At 42.2% G+C, this 26428-nt stretch overlaps 3 protein-coding genes across 3 annotated transcripts; all 3 read left to right on the forward strand.

Annotated features, from left to right (window-relative positions):
* Positions 1 to 201: 201 nt before the first annotated feature.
* Positions 202 to 5481, forward strand: tmem128 (transmembrane protein 128). The gene is made up of 5 exons (XM_070903101.1): positions 202 to 311; positions 1605 to 1737; positions 2203 to 2364; positions 4150 to 4258; positions 5150 to 5481. The coding sequence occupies exons 1-4, from the start codon at positions 212 to 214 to the stop codon at positions 4247 to 4249; spliced, it is 495 nt and encodes a 164-aa protein (XP_070759202.1). The 5' UTR covers positions 202 to 211; the 3' UTR covers positions 4250 to 4258; positions 5150 to 5481.
* A 2791-nt stretch (positions 5482 to 8272) lies between these two features.
* otop1 (otopetrin 1) lies at positions 8273 to 12784 on the forward strand. Its single transcript, XM_070903398.1, has 6 exons — positions 8273 to 8645; positions 8927 to 9063; positions 9385 to 9443; positions 9679 to 9809; positions 11072 to 11979; positions 12614 to 12784. The coding sequence occupies exons 1-6, from the start codon at positions 8273 to 8275 to the stop codon at positions 12782 to 12784; spliced, it is 1779 nt and encodes a 592-aa protein (XP_070759499.1).
* A 3412-nt stretch (positions 12785 to 16196) lies between these two features.
* On the forward strand, positions 16197 to 17579 carry drd5a (dopamine receptor D5a). Its single transcript, XM_070902614.1, has one exon. The coding sequence runs from the start codon at positions 16197 to 16199 to the stop codon at positions 17577 to 17579; it is 1383 nt and encodes a 460-aa protein (XP_070758715.1).
* Positions 17580 to 26428: the final 8849 nt, after the last annotated feature.

Here is a 26428-nt window from a genome sequence, read left to right on the forward strand (position 1 = left end):
AATGTACATTCATTGTTATTGCTTATTCTATGCCAATGTCATGTTTTTGTGGCTATGCCAAGATATGTGTTAAAGTAATTTCTCATAAAAAAACTACAATTGTCGCCTTCAAGTGCGTCATAAAAAAGCGATTCAGCGTCTCAACAGGAAGTGCCTTCTAATCACTAGTTAGCCTTTAGAGCGAGTGTAAGTTAGTGCTAACATCAACATAATGCTTAACGACAGTGAGCTTGCAACGCTGCGGAACAGATTTAAGAGAGATGCGGAGTTTCTTATGCAAACAACGACACCGGGTGACGAAGATGAAAAGAGTAAGCTTCAGAAACGTTGTGTTGGCTAATGTTATCAGTGTTGATGTTATTAGCCAACTTGAACTAGTTTTCTGACAGAGCCAGCTAACCGTTTACACAAGGTAACGTTAACGTCACAAACACAGTGGTGTAACGTGACAGCTCTGGTTTGGTCACTGATATCCTCACTGTAAGAGTTAGAGACAAAGTGTCAGATAAGCACAGCTAACCTGAGCAAACAGTCCCGTTAGAGGAGTAGCTCATTTTAATGGCTAAATATGCTGAATGGCCAGTTTGTAGTCCCCTTATTAGATAGTCTTTAAACAACTTGGCGTTTTTCTTTCAAACAGATATGTGCTGTTTTTGAATGCAACATTTTCAGTGTAGGGAGGGAGGGTTAGGGTTACTGTACAGCCTGTACAGTGGACAATTGTCCAACTTTGAGGCCCTCGCTGGCAGAAATCCAGCAATTCTTGATTGTTTTGACTGAGCAAACGCTGTGTCAGCTCAGCAACATAATACAGGGAAACTCTACTCCTCCACTATCCCCCAATCCAAGGGTCATCTCTTTGTCAGTGTAAACTGAGGACTGTAATACAAGCAACAGACAAAACATTTGTCAAGTGGTCATCCCTGTTCTTTTATTTTTTATGACTGGCTGCGTATATTCCAGTTTACATACCACCAGTGGTCCCTCTGGCAAGAAGACTGGGTATACTATATCTAGTATTCCAAGATAGGCCGCGAGGCATAAGTTTGATTAAAGATGTGGGCCAACTAGTTGTTTAGGGCAGGGAGTTCAATGTGAACTCTGCACAGAGTAGACCAGCACGCCGAAGCACTTCAGCAGCCAACAACAGGCTCTGATACGTTTAATCAACCAGTAAATTATAGAGATTAATAGCTCTCTGAGAAGTAAGATTATCTCAAAGAAAGCTATCGGTTTCACCTCAAAAGCTCCTTAAACCTGAAAGGTGGGGATTTAGAGCATTCTGTTAAGGCAAGACAAATCTCATATTTGGTAGTAAATTCTATACCATACTGTAACCCTTTCAGTGCCTCTTTGTGTTGAGTTTTCTTTGAGTCATGCAGTGAGTTAGTGTTGAGTGGTCACACTGCTTTGCTAGATGTCTAAATATCTAAGACTGTAGTCAAATCTTTGTGGGCATGTGAATTGTCGAGGAATAATTAAGTGTAACTTAAATTTGTGACAATGTGTATCTATACTTTTGTTAAGTGCTTATGGAATAAAGTATGCTCTTTAATGTTGAAAAGATGACACATTTTTCTCTTTTCTTTTCTAATACCTCTCAGGTCAGGAGGAAAAAGACGCTAAACCTCTCCCTCGCTTCAACAGACACTCCATTTTCTGGGTCGTGGCATCTATAGGTGTCACCTACTATGTGGACTTTGTCCGCAACATCATGGAAAACGATGATATCAAAAGGTGATCGAGTTATGAGGGAGAAGCACTGATTTCCTTGCAGATCTTGTTCACTCATTCTCCAATCCCCACATTATAACCACTCAAAAGTAAATAGAGCGCACTAGACGGCAGGTTGTGTTGTGGGTGTTAAAGCAGGTAAAACATTAGAGAAGTGTCAGATAATTATTCCACTCTGACTTGTTTTCAGTATCCAGTAATTGGATGCCAGTTATTTGTACATTTCCTATGAATGACCTGTACAGACAGTAAGCCTTGCTCTTTGAAAGCCTTTATTGTGTTTTTTAAAGGTGTTTGCTTACAGAAAACATCAAACATCAACTTTTTTGGTTTTCCTTTTCATTGGTATCACTGGTATATGACACCAATGAAAGCACTGGTATCTGATACCACTAAGAAACTGTTTGTGTTATTGTTATTAATACCGTCTTTTGTACCTTTTCCTCCTTTCAACCCTTATTTTTCCAGTTGGTGGTTCAACGTGGGTCTGATACTCCTTGGGATCTGCCTGTCTCTGGCCATGTTTTGCATTGTGTACCTGGAGTGGTTCAAAGGCATCCAGCACTATGACCAAGAGTACCCTGCCATTCCTCCCATCACCACTGCAGCTTTTATTGCTGCATCATGCAGGTAAAACAGCAAAAACAAATAAATAGAAATAGATAATTACTGCAAACTGCCTTGATGTGCTGTAATCATCACAGTTTCATAAAAGCAGACAAACTGTAGGACATTGTTTTAGACACCAAAGAACGTAGCTAACTTGGAGAGCTTAAAGAACACCTGACATACTGTACCTGTCCTATTTAAATGTGCTTGAATGAACTATTTGAAGTCCTTTTGGCACATGATGAGAAGTGAGATGACATTGGCTCATTGAGCACATATGTTATCCAATTAGTAACAAAAGATTGCTTGACAGAAATGACAAACACACACTGACAAGTAAATGTAAAATGTCCCACTGCATATCTTTCACAATTTAAAAAAAAACCCCAAACAAAAATGAAGGAGTTCTTATCAAAAATATTTGTTTAGTTTATGTATTTATGTAAAAAAATGTTTTGGCTTTTTTAAACTCTCAAATATTGATATTGGTGTCAGCAACAAAAATCCAATATTGGTCACGCTTTTAACTGTCTGTCATGTCAAAAGTCCGCAAAAGTATGTGGGCAGGGGTGTACAGTAGTATATTTCTGGATTCATGACAAATGCACTGTAAGATCAGTACTCGCCGGCCCTTTAGACTTCAGGTTTTGGTTGGCCTTTTAGCTTCGGGCCTTTAGCTTCTTAAATGCTCGACTTTTTATATCGGCCGCTTTATTTTGGCTCTCTGCTATTTTGTGCTGGGTGGGTAGCTCTTTGCTGGAATTTGCTGGTGTTGATTCTCAGTTGGTTGCGACAGTACTAGCAACCCAATATCATAAATATTTTCTTAATGGAGCTTTATAGTCCCTATACACACAGTGCTTTATTGACATCTGTCTCACTTTGCTCTCTAATTAGCCAAAATATTGAACACACCTGTGTGGGTGTGCAGGGCCTGTAATATTTTAAACCCACTTGAGAAATACTCAATAACCTCTTATTTATTATGTTCTTATGTAAGATAGGTTGCACTAAATTACCAAATGCTTTATTTTAGTTATCTGAGGCCTAAAAAAATGCAATTAATTAATATTTGCTGGTCTGATGTTCACAACCAACAAAGCTCAGATATGATTTACACTTGTATATCAGAGAAGATTAGGACAGAGTGTTAAGGGAAGAGTGATCTCTATCTTAGTGTGAGGTGGGACCATTACCATCACATATTTTTAGCAGTACCTTTTCATGTTTATCACTATGGGGTTGCCTGTGGTTGATGAGGGGCTGAATAGGTCAATAATCATGACTATTAATGGCTTAGGTGATCAAATGTGAATTGAAATTGCCCTGTTAGTTGTGCATTAATGTGTTGGGCCAGGTTAATGCTGTTTATTTGAACTCTGACATCTCAGGTCTCAACAGGGCCACTTAGGTTTCTTTGTCCTGTGATTAGCTAATCCACCTTGTTTACATCATGAATCAGTTTTTATATGAATCTGCATCTCTTATGTGGTTGATTGAAGTAACTTATTAGAAACTAGATCAATTGGATGCTGCCTCTGGAAGAGTGGCAAGCTTGAACTTGTTTTGAGTGGAGTTAGCTTGTTTTGTATGTTCTCGTTGCTTCTGAATGTTTTTTTGTGAGCAGTACTAGAATGAATAAATTGTTTATAAGTTTACTGGCATTTTATAGCCTCCCACATTCCTCTTCTGCAGCAGCTGTGACAACATGATGGTGTAAGAGGCACCTGTATACAGTTAATATTTTATGATTGATCAATACTGATGATAGTAATAATAATAATAATAATAATTGTGTCCTTGCAGCTTTAACATGGCGCTGTGGCCAGTGTGGTCCTTCTTCACTCCACTCATCCTCTTCACACAGTTCATGGGTGTGGTCATGTTCATCTCTTTGCTTGGATGAATGTGACAGGTGAGGATGAAACTTTTTTTTTTTTTTTTTTTTAACTCTGTGATTTAATTTTCACAAAATGTCTTTCTCTCGAATGAATAACACTGTGTTTGGCCTTAAATTGTGATATTTTTGTGAGTGGAGTCTTATGTCATTAAACATTACATATTTAATACCAATGCTTCATACTTGAAGAATCATCTTGTTAACCACAATGTTGAGTTTAGTTTTTTGGTTTTCCTCCATTGCCGTTTTTAAACCAACACTGAAGTTGTTGTTGTTTAGAATAAAACATAAACAGCTGAATTGTGTGCACGTGCACTGTCCGGTGACAGTAATGGTGGCACAATGAGTGCTCCCTTTGTAAAGTTTGACTTTTCACTGTATATCTGCTGAGGTTTGTCTGGACACGCTGACCAGCTTCCTTTTAAGCTGAGATCATTGGTCACCACATGGTCAACAATATTGGCTCGGATTTCACTTGAAACGATCTGCCCTCTCTGTCTCTCACACCTTCCAGTGGTTGCATGTTGTAGACCCACACCTGCAGCAGGCTGATCTGGACCCTTCTACTGCAACAACACAGCTGTTGTCAGTCTGTGGTGAAAGTGTTGGCTGGGGCAGGTCAGCATTGTAGGATCACTGGGGTATTGGTGTGCTGAGAATTTAACCGCCTCAGTTTATGATTTGTCGTTGTTGTGTTTTCCTTAAGAAACAATGACAACTGTGTCAGGAAGTGTGATGCACTGTGTTGAGTGTTTGGCAAACAGCAGTCAGAGTGGAATGAATGTTTTGAGAATTGCACTTTTTCACAGCAGACATTTTGACTTGTAGTTGTAGGAGATGCTGTTACTTAATAACGGGTGTCACCAATAACATTAACAATGGCTCTGTTCTATTTAAATGTTTCAGTAAGCCGTGACAATGGGCCAGCATACACAACACCAGGACCCTGAAACTGAGGCAGCTAAATGGAATTCAGCCATTGTTCATTTTTTTCATTTACACCTGTGCTTTTCCTACTGTCACATGTTAAAAAGTCCTCTGTTTAAAAGGCCTGTCGTGCTTGTATGTAGAAAAATGTGTGTCAGCAAAAGCTTGTTCCACCATTTATAACTGTGTTAAGTTTTTTAATTCTTTTTATTTTTCTTAAGCAGTTTGCGGTGAAGAATGTAAAGACTTTTTTTTAAAGACTCATATTCTGTGAAATGTTTTTCTTTAATAAACTTTTATAAGGAATTTCACTACTTGTGAAAAATTGTCATTATAATATATAAAGCACAACCATCATTTAAAAACTGTATCAGACACATGCTCTAACATCTGCTAAATCCAGAATCTTGGAAAAACTTGACTAAAAGTGACCAAAATGAAGCTTCGAAATTGATCAGCATTTCATTTTTTTTTTTATTTCTTTTGCACTTTCTGACCTATTACACATATTATTGACACTACATTTAACCAAAGTATAATACAACTCAATTACCTGTTTATACACCTGTCAAATGCAAATGCAATCCAATCCATTATCTTGTAAATCTTATAATGCTTAGATTTTTGACACTGTTGATGCAGGTGTATGTTCACCTTTGAAGCCGTCGGTACTGACTAAATTCTGTTTGTGTTGTGTTTCTAATTTTTTGTCCACTCCTGTTTACACACTCGGCAGAAGCACCTTTCAATATACAGTGATCCAAAACAACAACACGCATTACAGCTACAGGATTACTTTACACCAATAAAAAAGCAAAGTTGTATTCATTCTGATTCTTTGCTCAATATGATGTTATTATATTATTATTATCTGAACTTTGTGGACCCCATTCACTGGATTTTAAAGGCCTGTTTGTCACTAAGACTGATTTTTTAATTTAATCCTCAGTACATAGAAAACAGAGAAATAGATATATTGGACATATTATACATTTCGAGTGTTATATTATCATATATGTTATTGGATTATTAGTATTAAAAATAGTAGAGTATAAAAACATTTATTGTTAACAGTAAATCTCAAATCTCTGATTTGTTTTGTGTATGTTCCTGAAGTGCAAACAACAGGAGAGCTAATGTGAACACTTCCAGATTCAATCAAAATGTTCAGACTTAATCAATCGCCCATTAAAGTGATGATATGATAATGAATTGATGACTCTTCTTCTTTATCGCGCTGATTCTCGGTGATCAAGAAATCGATACTCGCTGATATTGTTGAGAAGCATGACGTGATCATCTCTCCAGTCCTCCCGGTGTTTTTGTTGAGTGTTCCTCGCGATATGCTAATGGGCCCCTCGTTCTGTTGAATGACAGACAGTCCCCCAATCTTTAAACATTGTTTTGAAAGAAAGCTAATGTCTTCTCCTCGAGTAACTTCTAATCTTCGGGCTCGCTAAACGAGCTGTTGTTTCCTCCACGTGCCATGCGCGGATTTCAGGTGTGCTGCTGAAGGAAAATAGATACAACTGCGTTTTGAATGTTGAGCACGTGCGTTAAACGACAGTCTGCACGGTGAGGCAGCTGCATCAACGGACCAGGTGATGATGCTGCTCGCGGGAAGGCGCGCTGTTTCCTGTTTCTACTGACGGCATGCAACACGCTTATCTTCTCTAAGCCTCCTCAAGAGTGTAAGACAACACATGACCTCAGTGTTTTTACGTAACTTGACCTCGCATGTTGGAGGTTTGTGGGAAATCGACATTAATGGATACTAATGTGAGTAAAAATAATAAAATATGAATAGATCAGGGCAGCTGCTGTTCACATTAAGAGTTACACATATCCAAGTCAGGACCTTCACCCTATTTCAACCATCCATCACCACTGGCTCCAGCGGCCTGTCTAGTTTTTAAAAAACGTGTTTTTGGAGTCCAGGTTGCTTGGCTAGGCTCACGCGGGAGTCTTGAGGGACTGACAAGACTCCTAAAGCAGAATAGAAGCTATTGTGAAGCCACTGTGCTGCGTGTATCCATTTCACTAAGTGTGTTTCACTGTTTAATTAAGCAGTTTGAAAAAAAAAAAAAGGAGCCATATTTGTTTTTAAGTTAATGAATGATTAAAAGGTCCCGAATACCATCCCCATCCCCTCCTAAAGTCACACCAATCACCTCTCAATCTATGTGAGCAGTCCTTCTATTGTTGTGCTGATCGCGCGCGCCCGCCCGTGCTATTTATATTGAACCAGAGGTTACGTGGTCATATTCATAAGAGCTCTCAGTGCCGATGGACTCAGTGTTCTCCTTCTTGACATCCACTCACAAAAAGCCATTGTGAATTTGACCACTGAAATCTGATTCTTCTTTTTTTTTTTCCACCTTGAAAGCAAAGTTGTTAACCACCACATCTCCAACCGCAAGTGGACATGAGGATTTGAGGAGGTGGCACTTGGATTTGAAGCGCTGTCAGGACAGGTCACTTGCCTCCAGCGTGTAAAAATCGCGGGTTTGTGAAATGGCATCTTCCGTTTCATCTCATTCAGGCCTGTGTCGTGCTTAACACCCGATAGCCACCCTGAGAGGATTTCAGCAGACTTGGAAAGCCTGCCTGGCAGCTGCTCTGGAGAGGTGGATTTGGGCGAAGCTCGTTTTTTTTTTCTCTTATTGTGGATAATTCCATGCTTTAGTGTTTTTGCTTCTTTGGGCGGTGAATGGTTGGCACAGCAGGCCCAGTGATTTCTCTGAAACATATGGGAGTTTCAGGAGGACGGGGGTCTGGGATCACCAAAGACTGAAACGCAATCTCCCATTTTCAGTGACTCAGCGAGCCTGTTACACGACCAGATATTTCAGCCTCAGGGTTACAAGATGACAATGGCATCTATCAAGTCCATCCTCAGCGAGGCCGGACCCTGAAACTATGCGTGACCACTGAGCCGGACCTTGAAGATTGAATGAGCATGTTTGGCACGGTACCTATTAGTCTGAATCCCCACCTTGTAGCAACAATTTACGCATCTGGCCTCCCTCAAATGCCCTTATAGCGCGCGGCTTTGACTTTACTCTTCTCCCGGCACTGCGCCTTTTATATATGTCTCCCACCATGGTGGAACACAGCGGCCTGGATATTATGTGTCTGAACAAATACTGCCACAGTTCCTCTTCGTCGTCCAGCTCCGAGCACGACAAGAAGATTTTCTCCAAACTAAAACTCAGTTTGTCGGATGACTACCCGAGGAAGAACGCTGAGATCCTCAGTGGCCAGTACGGGACCAACTTGCTGCTGATCGGGGCGGCGTTGATGCTGGCTATTGCGCACCACGGCCCCTCTGTCAAGGAAGAGCACCTGCTTTCCTTTGTCACCTGCCTCATGATCCTCCAGCTGATCTGGATGATGTGGTACATCCTGGTGCGGGACAGACAGAAGAACACGCGGACCGAGAAAGACGTCCACGCCACCACATGCTGGATAAGAGGTGAGTTTGTAAGATTACGCGCAGGATTTGCAGCAGTAAATGCGTAAAACAGCCAATTGGTGTTGTTGTTTTCCAAGTGTTTGGAGATGACAGAGGCTTTTTCTTCAAGCACGTGATCATCAAAAACCACACTCTTCGTTAGAACTGAGGGGTTGTGTTTGGCAAATTAAAGAAAACCTGTACAATGAGTCGTTTTGCCATATAAGCAAAGCAAACATTGACTTCTTTTCTTTCATCGGTGTTAATACTAACTTGATCTTCATTTCTTTTTTTGTCGGTAGGTGGCTTGACTCTCCTTGCACTCCTTTCACTGATTATGGACGCTTTCCGAATCGGGTATTATGTTGGCTATCAGTCTTGTGTGTCGGCTGTGCTCGGGGTATATCCTGTCATCCATGCAACTCACACCATCGCACAGGTAAGTTTACAACCCCACTTTCATTTCAATAAAGTGATAATCTTTCAGCAGTGTTAGACACTGTGTCTTTTTTCTTTCTGTGCACCACTTGAATAATGTGCTCTTTGTTATTGAGGCGAGTACAGAGTTGCTGCAACAATATAATCCTGTCATTGTCCATGTTATTTGAGTGTAACTCCATATGAGGGAAGTCCGTCTGGTAAAGCAACTTAAATCATTCTTAACTAGATTAAAACATGTTTAATAAGGTATATTTTGGATAATGTTTTGTCTAGCCTTTTATATTAAGGTTTTGCATCTTGTTTTCTGTATTTTGTTTAGGTGCATTTCCTCTGGTTTCACATCAAGGATGTCATCAAGAGCTTTGAAACATTTGAGAGGTATGTGAAATCTGTGAATTTAAGTCTCTAGTTGTTATGAAAATATAGTTGCACCTGTAAATCATAAAAAAAACATGTCTTGATATCACAGTCATGAAACATCTCACCAGCCGCTAAAGAACATGCAAAATATGAATTCTACATGCATGCACATCGAGTCAAACTGTACACAACAATGCCACATGCTGTTAGATGACTGGTCATCAACCTTGTTTTCAACTGTTTGTGTCCTCAGATTTGGTGTAATCCATGCAGTCTTTACCAACCTCCTCCTGTGGTGCAACGGTGTGATGTCAGAAGCCGAGCACTTCTTGAACAACCATAAGAGAAGGCTTTCTGCCTTGGGCTACGGAAACCTCACCATAGGTAAGGGCCAAAGGGTCGATTGCTGGCTTGTACCTAGAAGAAAAGTACAATAGTCCACTTGAGAGCTCACTTCAATGGATGAAAGAAAAAAGCATGGAGAGGAGGGCTTGCGAGGGGAAGGGAGGTTAGCTCGGCATCCCAGCGGGTCTTGTTTGTGTCGAACGTCTCTCTATTAGGTTTCAGGAGGCGCACAGTGTTGCTAGCGCTGAGGCCCCCTCTCCAGCCCTTTCCCCACACTTCAGCCACCACCACCCTCCTTGGCAACCCCCCGCTTGACCTCAGACGGCTTTGTCCCCAGGCCGCTTACTCCCAAGGGTGCTGCAATTACAGTAACTGATACATCTAAGCCCAGGGTTGGGGGGTTCGGCTGCTCCTCCTCATATCCGGCTGACTGTGAGGCTGGCTGCACCCTGACTGTTGTTCCCTTTTTTAATTAAAGGGTGCAGTACCATAGTGGTTGCCTTTGGGGGCTGAGGGAGGGTGGGGGGGTGCACACGGCAGGGTTTTGTTGAGATGATCTCTAGAGGGCTACAGCATTACTATAGCGTGTTGTGGTGGGTTTGACAAGGAGTAAGTATAAGAAGTGCATTGTCATCAACATCTGAGATGCTCAGGCGTTCAACTAATGAGTGAAATTTCAAATTCATATCATCAGAATATGGCTAATGAATATTGATCATCAAGAGGTACAACAGAAACTTATAATGGAGTTTTGTGCTGGAAAAGATAGCCCATACATTTATTAAACAACAAAACATGATACACGAAACTTATTTAAAAAAACAAAACAATGGCCTTTACAGCTGCTTCACAGTTAAGTTTTTATCACAAATCTAAAAGCACTAAGTCAATCAAGAATTTGTTTAAAGGGTCTTCCTTTGCTTTCAATTTAGTTTGAGACTAGAAATATAGAGCATTCTTTATTCATTGCTGTGGTGATCCAATTGATTGGGGTGGCATTAGTGTAAAGCAGTGGTCCCCAACGAGGACCCCACAAATCTGAGGAGGTCATGAGATTATTAATAAAATGTGCATGCTACACAAGATTATGTTTATTTTTGTCAGACCATCATCTAACCTTTTCACAATGAAGTATTGACATGTTTTATGTTGAGTTTATTTGAATTTAGTTAAACTTAGATAAACAATTCATGTGTTCTATTTTATACATTATATGTCCTGATAGATGGAGATGGCAGATGGGCAGCATGAAAATAGATATATTTCTCCTGAATTTGCACCTGCTTTTATTTGTTTTGTAGTGCACTCAGAGCCTCACTGTAACTGCACCACCAGCACTTGCTCCATGTTCTCCAGCAGCCTCTACTATCTCTATCCCTTCAACATCGAGTACCACATCTTTGTCTCCGCTATGCTCTTCGTCATGTGGAAGAACATCGGACGGACCATTGACCTTTCTTCAAACCAGAAACGGCTGGCTACCAAAACCCAGGGCCTGACCTTAGGCCCCATTCTGGGTCTACTTGCGCTGGCCAGCACTATTGGGATCCTGGTGGTCTACATCACCCACGTAGAGGAATCCCTCCAAACACGTCAGTCAGCCATTTCCATGTTCTACATTTACGGCATCGTCATGCTGGTGTTCATGTGTTCTGCCGGTGCATCAGGTCTGCTCATATACCGGGTGGATCACATGCCGCTGGACACCTCCAAGAACCCGTCCAGACAGCTGGACACAGAGCTACTGTTTGGGTCCTCTATCGGCTCCTGGCTCATGTCCTGGTGCAGCATAGTGGCTGTGTTAGGTGCCAACAGCAGTCCTCCTTACCGCTGGACCAACCTCATCTACTCTCTGCTTATTGTGCTGGAGAAGTACATCCAGAACCTCTTCATCATAGAGTCCCTGTATCGCCAGCAAGAGGGCGGAGAGAGGGAGGACCCTGAGTTGCCAGCTGCTCCAGAAATCTTCTCGGTGACGTCCTCTTTGGCCCCGCCGTACAACGGCATCATCAACCGAGCCTATGAGACTCCGGACAGGGCCTGTGTCACCATGGAGAACGAGCAGGAGGAGAGCGGACAGGTGTACAGATGTCCGAGGAAGCCCTCTGAGGTGCCGCTGCCTGTGGGGAACAAAGTGGTGGAGCCCCCAAATGTAAAGAGGCAAATCCTGAAGAATATCGCTGTCTTCTTGCTAATGTGCAACATTTCGGTAAGCACTGGTCTTTTTACAGATTTATGTTTTAAAGCTGCTCTAATCAATACTTTCATATGAACAATGGATCAAATGACGATGTGTATTGTGACAGGTGCCACTCATAGAGACAAACCCACAGAGAATTATCATCCAACAGTTCCCCTCCGCTCTGTGGAGCGTTTTAGCGCCTTTCAGCTCATTGTTTTGGTTTGACGGCCGGCAACTTTACTGTTTTGCTTCACTCCCATCGCTCTCACCTTTTTTCCAGACAGGCTGGCAGCAGGTTTCAGTAAAAAGCTCTCCATGCCTACCCATCACCAAACAGCAGACAGACAAAGTTAGCAACTAGCTGGTGAACATAGTGGAGCATTTAGCAGCTAAAGAGGCAGATATTTCTCTCAAGAGTTGGCGCAGACCAAAGCAGAGATAAGAGGGGACTTCCATTCGTGATGTTGGTAGAAACACAACTTCAAATGAATGCTAATGTTGCTCAATGTCTACTAGATCTGTAAATAGGCAACTGTTTGCTAATACGTTCACCCCAACAACTTCACAAGTTCAGTTTTGTGTGTACAGGTTGTTGCGCTGCCCCCAAGTGACCAAACAAGCAATGAATGCAGCTTTAACTAATTTAATTTCTTTCTTTCAGCTGTGGATCCTTCCTGCCTTTGGCTGCCGTCCGCAGTACGACAACGGGTTGGAACACGAGACATTTGGCTTCAGCATATGGACCACAGTTCTCAATTTCGCCATTCCTTTGAACCTTTTCTACCGCATGCACTCAGTTGCCTCCCTCTTCGAGGTGTTCCGTCGGGTCTGACAGAACAGCAGATGACTGACAATACCAGATAACATGTACAAGAACACTTGTCACCACCGGCTCTCGAGAGTGTCTCGCAGCGCAGGTCAACCGTTCAGGAGGCAGTCTGGGTCACACTTCAACAGACTTGAAAGCAAGCCACGGACACAAACAAAATGTCGACCCCTCAGTGTGGGGATTACAGAGGAAGACGAACCTATTAGCCTACATCCCTTGAAGACTTACCTTGTATAACGCAAGGCTTATTAAAGATGGTGGTGAAAAGAACCCTTGGTTTTCAAGAATTTCAAAAGGGCCCTTTGTACGTTTTGTTCTGTAGTCAGTTTTGTACTGTTTCATATTAGTAAGTGAAAGTATATGACAGACTACACACAAAATACTACAGCTAAGCCACTGAAACACCTGTTAGTCTCAAATATCTAATAAGGTAATAGTACTGTATTTCACAGAGCCACAAGTGGATTGGTGTACAACTTGACCCATATTTTATCTGCATGTGAAATGCTCATACTGTATATGGATGTGGTTCTCATTTACTCCTCTTATTAGTTCAAGTAGTTTAATGGAGCAGTAAGCAACACTTGAGATACAAAGATAGTGACAATCTTAGCACTATGCTTTGAATAATCTTTGAGTTGGACTATAGTTCTCAGTCATTTAAGGTTCTTTTTGTGTGCTGATTCTCTGTTCTATCAAGTTGAATGGAAAGTTATGTTCAAAATGAATTTATTAGGTGGCCCTGTTTTGATTGTGCTGGAGTCCTGTGGTCTGTATCCACATTACATTGAGAAGTGCAAAGTGAGATAACAAATTTCAAAGAATGTTAACGTTTAAGGCACCGGTTTAATATTGTTCAAATAAGGCGCGTATTATTAAAAGGGGGAATCTTGTATCAATAGTTCCAGGATTATTACATATGTTGGTGAAAAACAGATGTTGCTGTGATGACAGCTGCCACACCAGACCACAGATTGTATGTTTACACCTGAAGGATCAGCAATAAAAACCACCCCAGTCTGTGACATTATGTGTTTCTTTTTTTGATATAAAACACGGATATACTGTATACTTGTACTGTACAATTTATTTTATATCGAATCAAAGTATAATTTCAGTCAAGACGTCCAGCAAATTCTCAACCTGGTGCTATCCACTGTATGTGTTCTCACTCTGTGCCAACTTGTGGTGAAATCCTTGTTTTTTTTAGGTGCAAACTGCAATATTATATCTTTCTTGTAAATACTGTCATGATCAAAATCATCATTCAGACACTGTGATACGATTTTGTGAAATTCCAATGAAATGGTGCTCATATGAAATGATGTGTACAATAGTGATGAATGTGTATCTTTCGCCTATTGAAATAAAGAATAGTTTTCTTTTTTTCATATACAGTCACATCTCGTGTGTTTAATATCTTCGTATGTTATCTGCTCTTCTTAACACTGAGCATCTCTTTGCTGACTGTTCCTACGTGTTCCCTGAGCTTCTGAATAGGCAGCAATTGCAGTAGACCTTTGCACCACAGGATGGCGCCAAGTATTTATGTTTTGTTATGAGTTTGATAGGACAGCCCAAAAGCTTCTGTACCATAGGCGACTACAGCTTGGATTATTGCGCCATCACTTCTACGTGCTTCTTACAAAAGTCTTAGTAAAACACATTAGCAGTTAAATTTAAGGGGAAAATAAAAGTATACAGAATAATAAAAACACAACTGTGCCTAACATAAATGATTAATGACCCAGTAACTATCCAGAATATTTATATATTGACACATAATAACTTTCTTTCTTAAATGCAGCAACAATATTTGAGGCTACATAAACGCATTTTAGATAAACATCCTGTGTGGCCGTAGTCAGACAAACGGGTCCATAGGCATTTTGATCTTTCAGCATGTTCATGGTAACATCTGCATGTAAAGAATGAAATGTTGCCTCGGACACAGGTTGCCTCCTGACATGACATCCCGGGATCACAGGTTACTCCGGAGAATTTGGCGTCGGGCGTCGGGAGATTATTTTGACGTACGTGTCAGAACGATTTGACAGGCACGCAGACACATCTAAAAATATCCGTGACGTTTCAAAGCCGGAAACGGCGCTGCTGCTGCTGCACAGACACACCACGGCGCACGGCGCGCGCGGAGCTCCCGGCTTCACATGCCCGCTGAGAGTGTTAATGTGACTCACCTGTTCAGGCAACTCTGAAGAGTGCGTGAGCTGTGACATCCAGTCGGCGGTCGTCAGAGGGCAAACTTACCAACAGTATTCAGAGATAGTCTGGAAAAAAAAAAAGAAGAAAAGATTGATTTTCCATATTTAAAAAGATCCAGTGGCTTTTTTTCATTAAAGGGCACGCATTAAAATTCAACTGTAGCTTTTTATATCAGGCTGAAACTGTCTTCAAAAGAGTTCTGGTGGTTTAATTATGCACTGGAGTCCTACTCTCAGATACAGGCAGATTATGGTGCTGGTAGCCTGATAATAGTAAGAATCTAATCCGGCTCATTCGTGCTTCAAGGCAGTGAAACAGTAATGTGATTCTGTAGGGCCTTTGATAGACAGACAGACAGACAGACAGACAGACATAGATAGAAAGCATCATGCTCCTGGCTGTTTGCTTTTTCAGCACCATGGACAGCTCTGTCTATAACTTTCGACTGCATGTGAGGCTCAGTTCTCTTCAAAATTGTTATAATTAATATGTGAACTGGTTGGGTTGGTTGTGTCTACCTATATACAGTACATGAAATACTAATGCACCCAGTAGCTGTTTATTCATATTTTTGTCACACACACTTTGCTCCTGCACTAAAACACTCCATGATGTCGCTCCTGTCGCTGTAGTATTGCAGTGATGTCAAATATAGATAATGCGCTCTGGAGAGGATAGGGAGCCCACAGTTATTAGACAGCCCTCGATTGGTTGAGAGTTTGTAATTACACACTTTTGCACCGATGAAAAGCCCTTAAAATGTTGAGGACTTCCTCACACCCCTTTTCTAACGCAGTGCACTGCTGTGCGTAACACCACGCACAAAGGAGGCGTGATGTTGTATGCGCCCAGCGCTGGTGTGTGTGTTAGGCTGCAGGGACTCCCCTCCTCACCCACACCGCGCTCAGGATACCTTGGACTGAGAGATTCACAGAGGTAGCCAGGTCAGACGACCGGACCAGCAAGGCTGCAACATGCGCTCGCCACTCTTCGCTGCGTTTCAGCCCCTCAGCGCACCTGGCACGTCGCTCGGCTCAGTTTTAACGCGCTCGCTTCTCTCTTTCCGTCTGTTTTGCACTCCACATCAGGCTGGCAGCCGAGCGGGTCAACGGGGACAATACGGTGAGTGGATGATAACTGCGCCCGTCCCCGCGCACGGAGCAATGGACTGCAGTTTTACTTGAAGGGGCACATGGAGAACCCAGCCAAGTATCTCTCATCGGTGCAGGGGATTGACTCTGTGCCGGCACCCCTCGGAGAGATTATGTGGAACAGCACCGAAACGGAGGCGACAAACGACGGGGGGAAGGATATGGTGGTGCGCACGGTGACGGGCTGTCTGCTGTCCCTGCTCATCCTATGGACCCTGCTGGGGAACATCCTGGTTTGCTCCGCGGTGCTGCGCTTTCGGCACCTGCGGACCAAAGTCACCAACATTTTCATCGTCTCCCTGGCTCTATCGGATTTATTCGTGGCCGTCCTGGTGATGCCCTGGAAAGCTGTGGCAGAGGTGGCGGGGTATTGGCCGTTTGGCACTTTCTGCAACGTCTGGGTCGCCTTTGACATTATGTGCTCCACCGCCTCCATCCTCAACCTGTGCATCATCAGCGTGGATAGATACTGGGCCATCTCGAGCCCCTTCCGCTACGAGAGGAAGATGACCCAGCGAGTTGCCTTTGTTATGATTAGCATCACTTGGACTTTGTCTGTGCTCATTTCATTCATACCGGTCCAGCTGAACTGGCACAAAGCCAGCGCTGACGACATAGCTGGGACTCACAACTCTTCCACGAGTCGGCAGATGGAGGAAAACTGCGACTCCAGCCTGAGCAGAGAGTACGCTATATCCTCCTCTCTGATAAGTTTCTACATTCCCGTGGCAATTATGATTGTGACTTACACAAGGATATACCGGATTGCACAAATACAAATCAGAAGAATAGCCTCCCTGGAGAGAGCGGCGGAGCGCGCGCAAAGTTGCAGGACCAACAGAATAGAGTGCCAACACCACAACACGTTGAAAACGTCGATTAAACGGGAAACCAAAGTATTCAAAACTCTGTCGGTGATTATGGGTGTCTTTGTGTGTTGCTGGTTACCTTTCTTCGTCCTAAACTGTATGGTGCCGTTCTGCGACAGGCCGGCCACAGACCGGGACGCGGGTCTGCCGTGCGTCAGCGAGACGACTTTCGACGTCTTTGTGTGGTTCGGCTGGACCAACTCCTCCCTGAACCCCATCATCTACGCCTTCAACGCCGAGTTCAGGAAGGCCTTCGCCAGCCTCCTGGGCTGTCGCAATTTCTGCTCCAACACGCCCGTGGAAACTGTCAACATCAGCAACGAGCTGGTCTCATACAACCAAGACACCCTCATCCACAAGGAAATCGCGAACGCCTATGTCAACATGATCCCCAACGTGGTTGAATGTATCGAGCACGAAGAGACCTTTGACAGGATTTCACAGTTTTCTCACAACAACGAAAACGCCACCGACTCGGTTTGTGACTTGGAGGACTGCGAGGCGGATATCAGCCTTGACAGGATGTCCCCGTTCACACCCAATGGATTACACTGACTCCAACTTTGTGTCTCCCCGTGCGTAATTGGATGTATTGCTAATAATGTCACCGTTCATTTCAGCTCCTATGTCCCAGAAGCTCCTCTCCACAGGGGACCCACAGGTCAGGGTCTACTGAGCTACTGAGCAGCGCCCCTCGGGATCTAGTGACTTGCTCATGGACACTTCAGCAGGGCGCGTGTCTCTGTAGCCAGCAGGCACACCCTGCCGCCGCTTTGCGTCATAATATGAGATGTGATGTTGTTGTCCTGTTCTGAAAAAAAAAGTGATGTGTAGGTGTTTATTTACATGACACGTGAAGTCTGTGTTCATCTGTTCAAAGGGTCAGTGTAGTTGAAGCTGTTGTTCACTGGAAGGCTTTACTCTGAGCGTCCGTGTCTCCTGTCCAGCCACTTGCAGGTGGGATGAAAATGTTTGTAAAGACTCACTTGAGGGATCATAACAGGAAACCTTTTGCTGCTTAAAATCCTCATGTGTATCCAGTGCCCGTCTTTCCACGGAGTGTGACAGCTGAGGGCAGCCTTACAGACAGCGCAACCAAGATAATTCAACTCAAATGCAGTCATTTCAGCGCCTTATAGCTTATTCAAAGAAGAGTTCTGAGACATGAAAGGAATGTGTCCTGTGTGGAGTTTAAGTTACATGATGCCAAAATGCAGTATTAAAGTGTTTACCCACCCCAGCGACTCCTCCAGCACACCTGCTCTGCACCACATGGACCATTATGCAGTCTGGTCCAGGCTCAGATGGTCGGAGGCTTTGATGGAGCAAAACATAATGTGAAAGGCACAAAACGCATAAAAGCAAGCTCATTTACGCTGGAATCACTAATCCCAAATCAAAGAGTTTTGACTAGAATCAGCATCAGTCATTTTAACGGTCAAAACCGCCACTCTTTTCTGTGATCTTGCATTTCTCATTGAGGCCAAAACTACTGAATGGTTCTTCTTTATCAGCCACACTCAGCTGTTACTGAATCAACTAAAGAAGAGAAAGAGTCAAGACTGTCCTAAATGACCAAAGATTTCAAAGAGTGAATCAATACCTCCGACACAATAAGGCTACAGCGTTTTGTCAAGAAGAGGAATTGTTGCTATAGAAAGCCTAAACGCACACACACACACACACACACACACACACACACACACACACATGTGAGGCCACTGGGCCAACACAACTGGATGTCATACGTCACCTCTCCCGCACATCCCTCGATCTTTGTACTGTACAGATGACCTGATCTGAATGTATACTACTGTCCTTTAAACAGTGAAGTGTGTCATCATTTGTCTAATAAAATGCTGTCATGCTGAGAGGAGTGCGTTGGTATCTTCCTGAAGGTGACGTTAGTGGTTACGGGTTTCACAGATGGACAAAGTTTTTTGCAGGGTTGGAGGATTTTCACCTGTACTTTAACTTTCATGGCATGTCCGCCTCTGAACCTCCTTCTTTCTAAAGATGATTTTTTTTTTTTTTTGGCATTTTGCCTTCTTTGGATAGTTTGACTGCGGAGAGTGTAAGGAAGTGTTGGCAGGGAAACAGAGAGTGAGAGATGACATGCAACAGAGGTCCAACAGGGGACATTGTGGTTACGTGGTGTGCATCTTAAAGGCTGCTGCACCTGCAGGACATTTCCTCGGACCGACCTGTGTTCCGCAGGTTCAGACAGCTGATGTATTTCCTCTCTCTCTGAGAGTTTTGAGTCCTGCTGATGAGAGGGGCACAGTTGTGTATGTATGTAGAGTAATAAACAGAGCAAACATGGGAGTGAAGCACGTCCTGAAGAAGCAGCTCTGCTCTTCATGGAGGAGTCTACTCTTGGTTGGTACTCGTCAATACTTCATATAGAAGCTCTCCCCTTATACCAGCACTTAAAGCCAGTGAAAAAACACAATACATCAGTATGTTGAACTGCCAACAGAAATCTGTCTGTTCAGTCAGCAAACAACAAAACCCACTGTGTGCAAACCCCCTCACTGTTTCCATCTTTTATCGGTCTTGGCACACATGAGTTAACACACAAAATATGCAGCTTTTTTATGTGAATGAACACGTAAATATCTAAATCAATATATGTATCTCAACCTATATGTTGCAACCCAACCATATGCCTGAAATGGACTTGCATGGATGCTGGTTACCCTCAGGCTCAAGTCTTTCTTTTAAAGGTAGAGATGAGTGACAAGGTATTGGGCAAACTGATGTGAGAAGAGCAGGACTAACAAAATACAGTCTCTGCCAATTATCTTGGGCGCCCCTGTTGCCTACATTATATCTGCATACCATAAGGGAAGCAATTTGCTGCAGTATATTCATGTACAGCATGACAAACAAGATCATTAATCCGAAACAATATAATCCAATTTGCATTTTAAAAACTTTCTGTGTACTTTCTCTGAGCACAAGATTTCATGTTAACCCATGCGTTGCCTTATGCTGCGTTCACTGTCATTTACGTGAGGTTCACAGGCAGCGGTGGAAGAAGTACTGAGAGCCTTTACTCAAAGGCCAGTTTTACTCATCAAAGTCCATTTACAGGTCTTGTGGGGTGCATCTGTGAAAAAAGTTGTGTAAAGCCCTTCCTGGCTCCAGAGGGAGCTGCAGAAAATCAGTGTGATGTCACTTGAGGACTACAAGTTTGAAATTGAAAATAGTGTGGAGTCAGAGAGTGAGCTTACTTCTGTAGCCCACTCTTCATCTCCTCATCTGCTTGAGGCTAGCAGCTGGAGGCTACATTAGCAGTTATTGCATAACACGCCCAAATCTCTGACCAAACTGTCGGCAGTCAAGTTGCAATGTGAGTAATGTAGGCGCCAGGTTTTGACAAAGAAGGAGAGTGTGTGCAATAACAGAGACGATACCTCTGGTTCTGCAGCATCAATTTTAATACTTAAAAATATGTTATACAGGAGTGCAAAGCTAAATTGGTGGAGTATTCTTTTAAGTACTAAGATACTAATACAACAATGTAAAAACACTCCAATCAAAATCATAATTAAGTAGAAACATAGGGGTGCCATGGCAGCTCACCTGGTGTGTACCACTGGCTGAGTCTCTTTCCTGCCTTTCCTGTCTCTTTACAGAAATGCCAAAACAAAAATCTTACAAGCAAAAATGAATGTAGAAAAAAAATATTGTTACATATTGCATTTATAGATCGTTAATACTGAAACATGCATGCATAAGAAGCGTTTTACTGTTTAGCTGATCGAGGTGAAGCTAATTTGAATTACTTTATTGTGACGCCACTGTTTTGGAGGCTGTCCTGGTCGACCTCAGCAGGCAGTTGCTTGACATGGGGTGCAGCTAATCTAGATCACCTGGGCCCTCCAGGCTATAAGAGCCGGTCCATGTGGTCACTCTGTCCCCCTCTTCCCACAGCTGACACCCACCTTACATCCTCTTCTTTTGGTTTGCACTTCCACAGCACAATACAAATTTCCCAGCTGAGGGATTAAAAAAGGATCATCTTATCTTATCTTATTTTATGCCACACATCCGTGCATTGCTTGCATTGGTGATGTCGCTAATTTCCACACTCCATTGTCCTTATATTAAATACATTTGTTTTAACCTCCTAAGACCCAAGCTCTATCTTAATTTCTCTTTGCTATTTGGGCTTATTGGGACCTGATAGGTATAAAAACTAAGCATCATCTGTTGACATGATGTAGTTCCACATACGGGGACAATTTTGAATTTCCATATAAGCAGAATTAAGTATTATGGTATAACCCAAAATGTGATGTCCATGCATGTGGATGCCAGGTCTTAGGAGGTTAAGGAAATCTCTTACATTCCTCGAGCCAGTCTGTGATCATATATGGTTATGAAATTGAATCTATGCAAGTCACATGCATGAAACAATGCATTGTATTAAAAAAAATTCAGAATTTGTTTTTAATCTAAAATCTTTGTCTCTAAAATACATCTCTCTGAAATGCAGTGAAGTGTAAAGTAGCATAAAATGGAAAGACTCAAGTAAAGTACAAGTACTTCAAAACTGTCTAAACACACATATGTTTTATGTTATTGGATTATTATCCCTGAAGCATAGCATTAATCTGGTAGCTGAATAAAGTGGAATTAATTTTAACCACTTGTTAAATGTTGTCCATTCAATGTGGTAGAGCAAAAAGTACAAGATCTCCCTCTGAAATGTAGTGCAGTAGAAGTATAAATTGGCACTAAATGGAAATACTTAAGTAAAGTACCCAAAGGATTTTGAGCTACAGTACTTGAGTAAATGTACTTTTCACACCTGAACACAGGGACAAATACAAGTCACTCCCAGGAAATAATGTCTCAAAATATGTCTCCTTCTAAAGTTTATGTCACGCTCAAGTCCTGCACAACATACAGCTTGCAGTTCAAGCCATATTTGACACCACTGCTTTTAAATGCTGATATTATGTATAAAACCTTATTACATTACATTACTTATTAAATCAGGCAGTGAGGGAAATGTAATCTAGACGTAGACATGTAAATGGGCTGTTCTCCTGTAAAGCCTCTCTGTTGCATTTTCCAGAAATTAAGACAATCTGTTATTTTACCCTCATCGGAGGCAAATTTTGCGCAGCTGAAAAGGGAGTTAGATTAAATGACATCAAAACGAAAGCCTGTTAACTGAAACCCTGAGCCAGTGCTTCAGTGTTGTTCGCCTCCCACCTCCATCCTGTTGCTGATCAGTGTTTGATGGAAAAAACGGGAGAGGACGGGAGGATCCGTGCATCAGGTTGTGTCTGTCACACCTGAAACGCAGGCGATATCTCAGCGACAACTTGTCAAACTGTGATTAAACTCAAGGTCACTTGCGACGCTACTGCAATTTTGATCAAACTTGAAACATTTGTGCACTTTGACGCTGCCTTTTTAAACAACTTGGCCTCATATGCAGGAAATAATGGAAGGTCATCCTTTCAAATTCTCATAACCTGTGCTTGCAGCTGCTGCTAATCCAATTTAGCTGAAAGTGGAATGATGATACTAAATGTTTCCAAGCTTATTTTACATTTTCAACATTTCTTTAAAGATGCCGTCGTGCACTAAGGCACTTTTTTGAGCAATCATTGAATAAATTAGTGAAAAACAAGAAAGCAGCAGCATTCCCATGGGGACGAGGTGTTTACTTGCTCTGTGTGTGTGTTGTGTCCATGCAATGTGGAAGAGATATGAAAGGTGGTTTGACCTCGATATTCAGCTGTGACAGGAGGGCTGGAGAGGAAGTGGAGGCAGGCTTAGGGGGGTTACACCATCCGTCAGGACACATTCATCAAAATCACTCTCCATCCTCCTGCACACACGTACATGTATACACACACACACACACACACACAAACACACACACACACACACACACACACACACACACACACACACACACACATGCACATACAACACACACCTTTAAAACTCTGATGCACTACTGTTACAAGAGATTTGCTCTGAATCTCTCCTCACTGTCTCCTTCCTCTGTCACACACAAACGCATGCAACATTTCTGTTCGTTTCACTGCCTCCTCTCACTTCTCAGCTTGCTTCCTTTCCTTCTTTATCTTCAAATTATTTCGGTCATCTAAGGAAAAGCAGAGAGGCAGTTTAGCTTCCTGTTTCCTTTACCTCTCAGAAGAGCAAGGTGAACACTGTGAGTGACACCTCTTTGAGCTTATCGTGGCTGCATGAGCGCAGGCTAATGAACCCCTTAATTACTGTAAATCAAGCCTGACCTGTTTCATCAGATAGTCCACGACTAACCTGGGAATAACCTCGGCAATATTAGTGTCACGCCGCCTCCTCACGTCCCCTCCTCACAAGCCGACACTTCCACTTTACACAGTGATTCTTTCAACAACAAATTTAAATTTTAATGATTGCATGTTTCATTCTCAAGATAAAAGAACCTGTCTTACCTGCATTATCAAAGGAGATACTTCGCTCAGATCACTGAGCCACTGTTGCATATCTGTATTTGAGCAGTTCAGCTTTAAAGATCAGACATTTTGCTCTTTGAAACTCCTTCTTTCACCTCTCGCTGCCATCCCATCCGCTTCCTATCTCTGACGCAGTCTCTAGGTTTAAGTTACTTTTGGTGAGCTTGAAAAGAGAGAATGACTGGTGTCTCTTTTCCCAAAAGGCCACTGCTCCACTCTGTGTGTTAGCCCAGTGGCATGCACAAACTCTCAAATGAGCAGAGTGAAACCTCCTGCTGTGTCTTGGAGATGTAGGATGCCCAAATATGAAAAGACTATGCTTGGAGGATTTGTTGCTTTGCTACACCCCCTTTCTGACATCTTCTCGGTCTGTTTTCACCATGAGCTCTTCAGTAATGAGATGGGATAAAGGAGGATGGCACATGGTCAAAAATGATCTATGTAATAAATGTCATCTGAAAAAAAACCCAGATTATTATTATAGGAAAGTTACTAAGTTAATTTCCATATTATAATATTTGACTTTGAACAATATCTTACCTTAGGAAGAGCAGTATTTGGGTCTGCTGCACCTGTCTGTCTGCCTCTACCCCCCTGATAGTGTGTGATACTTGACATTAGGACCCCAACACTCAATAAAACGTTCCATCTATTAAAACTGGCAGAATTGGATGGTGATTGGTCATTAGCAACAAAGTGATCGACAAAGTTATGAAAAATTGGAATGATAGAATAAAGCGCCTGTGAGATATGACAGAAATAATACCTCTGGTGTCTGCAGGCAGCCCAGATGGTAGGATGAGGGTTAAGTAAATAATTGAAAAAACAGAGAAGTTTTTTGAATTGTTAATATTTCAGATATGTATTAAATATGCAAATTATGAGAAATAAACATACATACATAATAAAACACCCCCGAGATTATGGCAGTCATCACCATTTCACTCTTTGACTTATTCTCCCTTTATTTCTGCCTTGGTTTGAGGCAGTGGGAAATGTTGTCCTGTTTGTAAACTCAAATGCTCATGAATAAATGTCAAATGTTCATAAATGTGCAACAATTGAAGTTGAAGTTTGGAGAAAAACTCAGCTAATCTGCTTCATCAGGGCATTGTGTGTGATGTGGTTTGATCAACTGTTGTCAGATTTTGATTCAAATATTGCTAAATCCTGATTGGTGTTCAGAAGTACGCAGGGCAGCATCACTCACAGTAAGAAGCTGATTAAAATAGCTCACGTACAGGAATCTTAAATCTCTGGGATTGTTCAGGTCAAAAGTACGTTCTGATCTGCATGAAGATGTCCCTGCAGTCGTCACCAGCAGCACTTTAAGCAGCATATTCATAAATATGAGATATGAGAAGTTGTGAGATAGTTTTCTCGTAATTATGAGAAGCCAAGTCATTTTTTGGTTTTTTCTTTTCTTTGATGAATGCAATGTGCTTCTGCGTGACATTTTATTCTATCAGAGAGAAAGTAATCACAAAAGTAATGACGAACGAAGCCAAAGTTGAGAATGGTGTGTCCAGGTCTTAATAGCTTGTCAGTGAATTGTTTCATCAGAAGGTTCGCTGGGCGAATAACCTGCACCGACTCAATATGAGAGCAAAGGCAATGAGGCAAGAGTTATATCGTTTTATGGGAAGGAGGAAAACGTTTACAGTATGAGGTATAAACGCTTCCTGTTGACCAATGAAAGCTCTTGAAGAAGGGGCAATCATGCACCGAATCTGAATACGTGTAGGTACAAAGAGCTGTCTGCAACCACCTTTAACTTCCTGTGGTTGTAAATCAATCATCTGGGGATCTTTTGTTCGGTGACTCTGCAGTTCCTCACTATCATCAATCAGGCAGTGATAATGGAATACATATATTCTTAGAACACAATTCCATGTCCATATTATGATTTCCTATTAATTTTAATAGTCCAAGCAGCCTGGCTTTATAATAAATACATAAAGATATAAACTTCTGAAATAACCCTTCAATTTAGTTGTCTTCCTCACAGAAATGAATAAATTCATGTATATTATGTTTTTTATATATATAAATTCAGACAATGACAAATGTGACAGCAATTACTGCCATGAAGCACAAGGATTCATTATCATAAAAGCTATTATTCCAGAGGAGACCTGTATGAGTCATTGTCTCTCATTGGTCTGATTTCCCCCAGTGATGATGGACAGAGTTGATTTATGAGCACAGGACTGAGACTTCGTTGCAGCTGTTTTGAACAGGCCAACTTAAGCTGCTCTGTGTGAAGGAAATTGACTTTGCCAACAATATGGCAGTTTCCAGAATGATTATATGCTTGGCCGCAGTTAATAAATTAGTCATTTGGCTCTGATATTAATTCTAGTTAACAAAGTGCTTGGAATTTTCGACTTAGCTCCCGCCACATTCACTCAGTCGATCAGGTATTCTTTAGCAACATCTATTCTGGCTGCAGCAGACTTCATGTAAATATTCAAGCATTCTTTTATTAGCATTTGGGGAATCATGTGCGTGAAGAGGGAACCTGCAGAGAGAAGAATGTCATAAATTGTGATTGAACTCGTCTGCTGTGCAACAATCTGTTTCAACAAAATGTAGAAGATTAGTCACAGTTACATATTAAATATATTAAATAAACAAGACTACAGAGTCTACAGCAACGCCAGCAGCTCTGCGAGGCTGTACTTAGGCACAACTGTGCATTGTGCTAAATGCAAACATTTGCATGCCAACATGCGCACAATGACAATGCCAGGTATAATGTTCACCATGGTACTCGGCAGGGGACGTTCTGAAAAGGCACTGTTGATCTGACCCACTGCATCAGTAAGCTAGTTGGGCGGCATGGTGGCGCAGTTAGCACTGTCGCACGGGAGGTAAAACTGGTTAGAGCACCTTGCATGGCAGCTCGGTCGC

This window comes from Enoplosus armatus, chromosome 3 (assembly GCF_043641665.1).
Source record: "Enoplosus armatus isolate fEnoArm2 chromosome 3, fEnoArm2.hap1, whole genome shotgun sequence".
NCBI lineage: Eukaryota > Metazoa > Chordata > Actinopteri > Centrarchiformes > Enoplosidae > Enoplosus > Enoplosus armatus.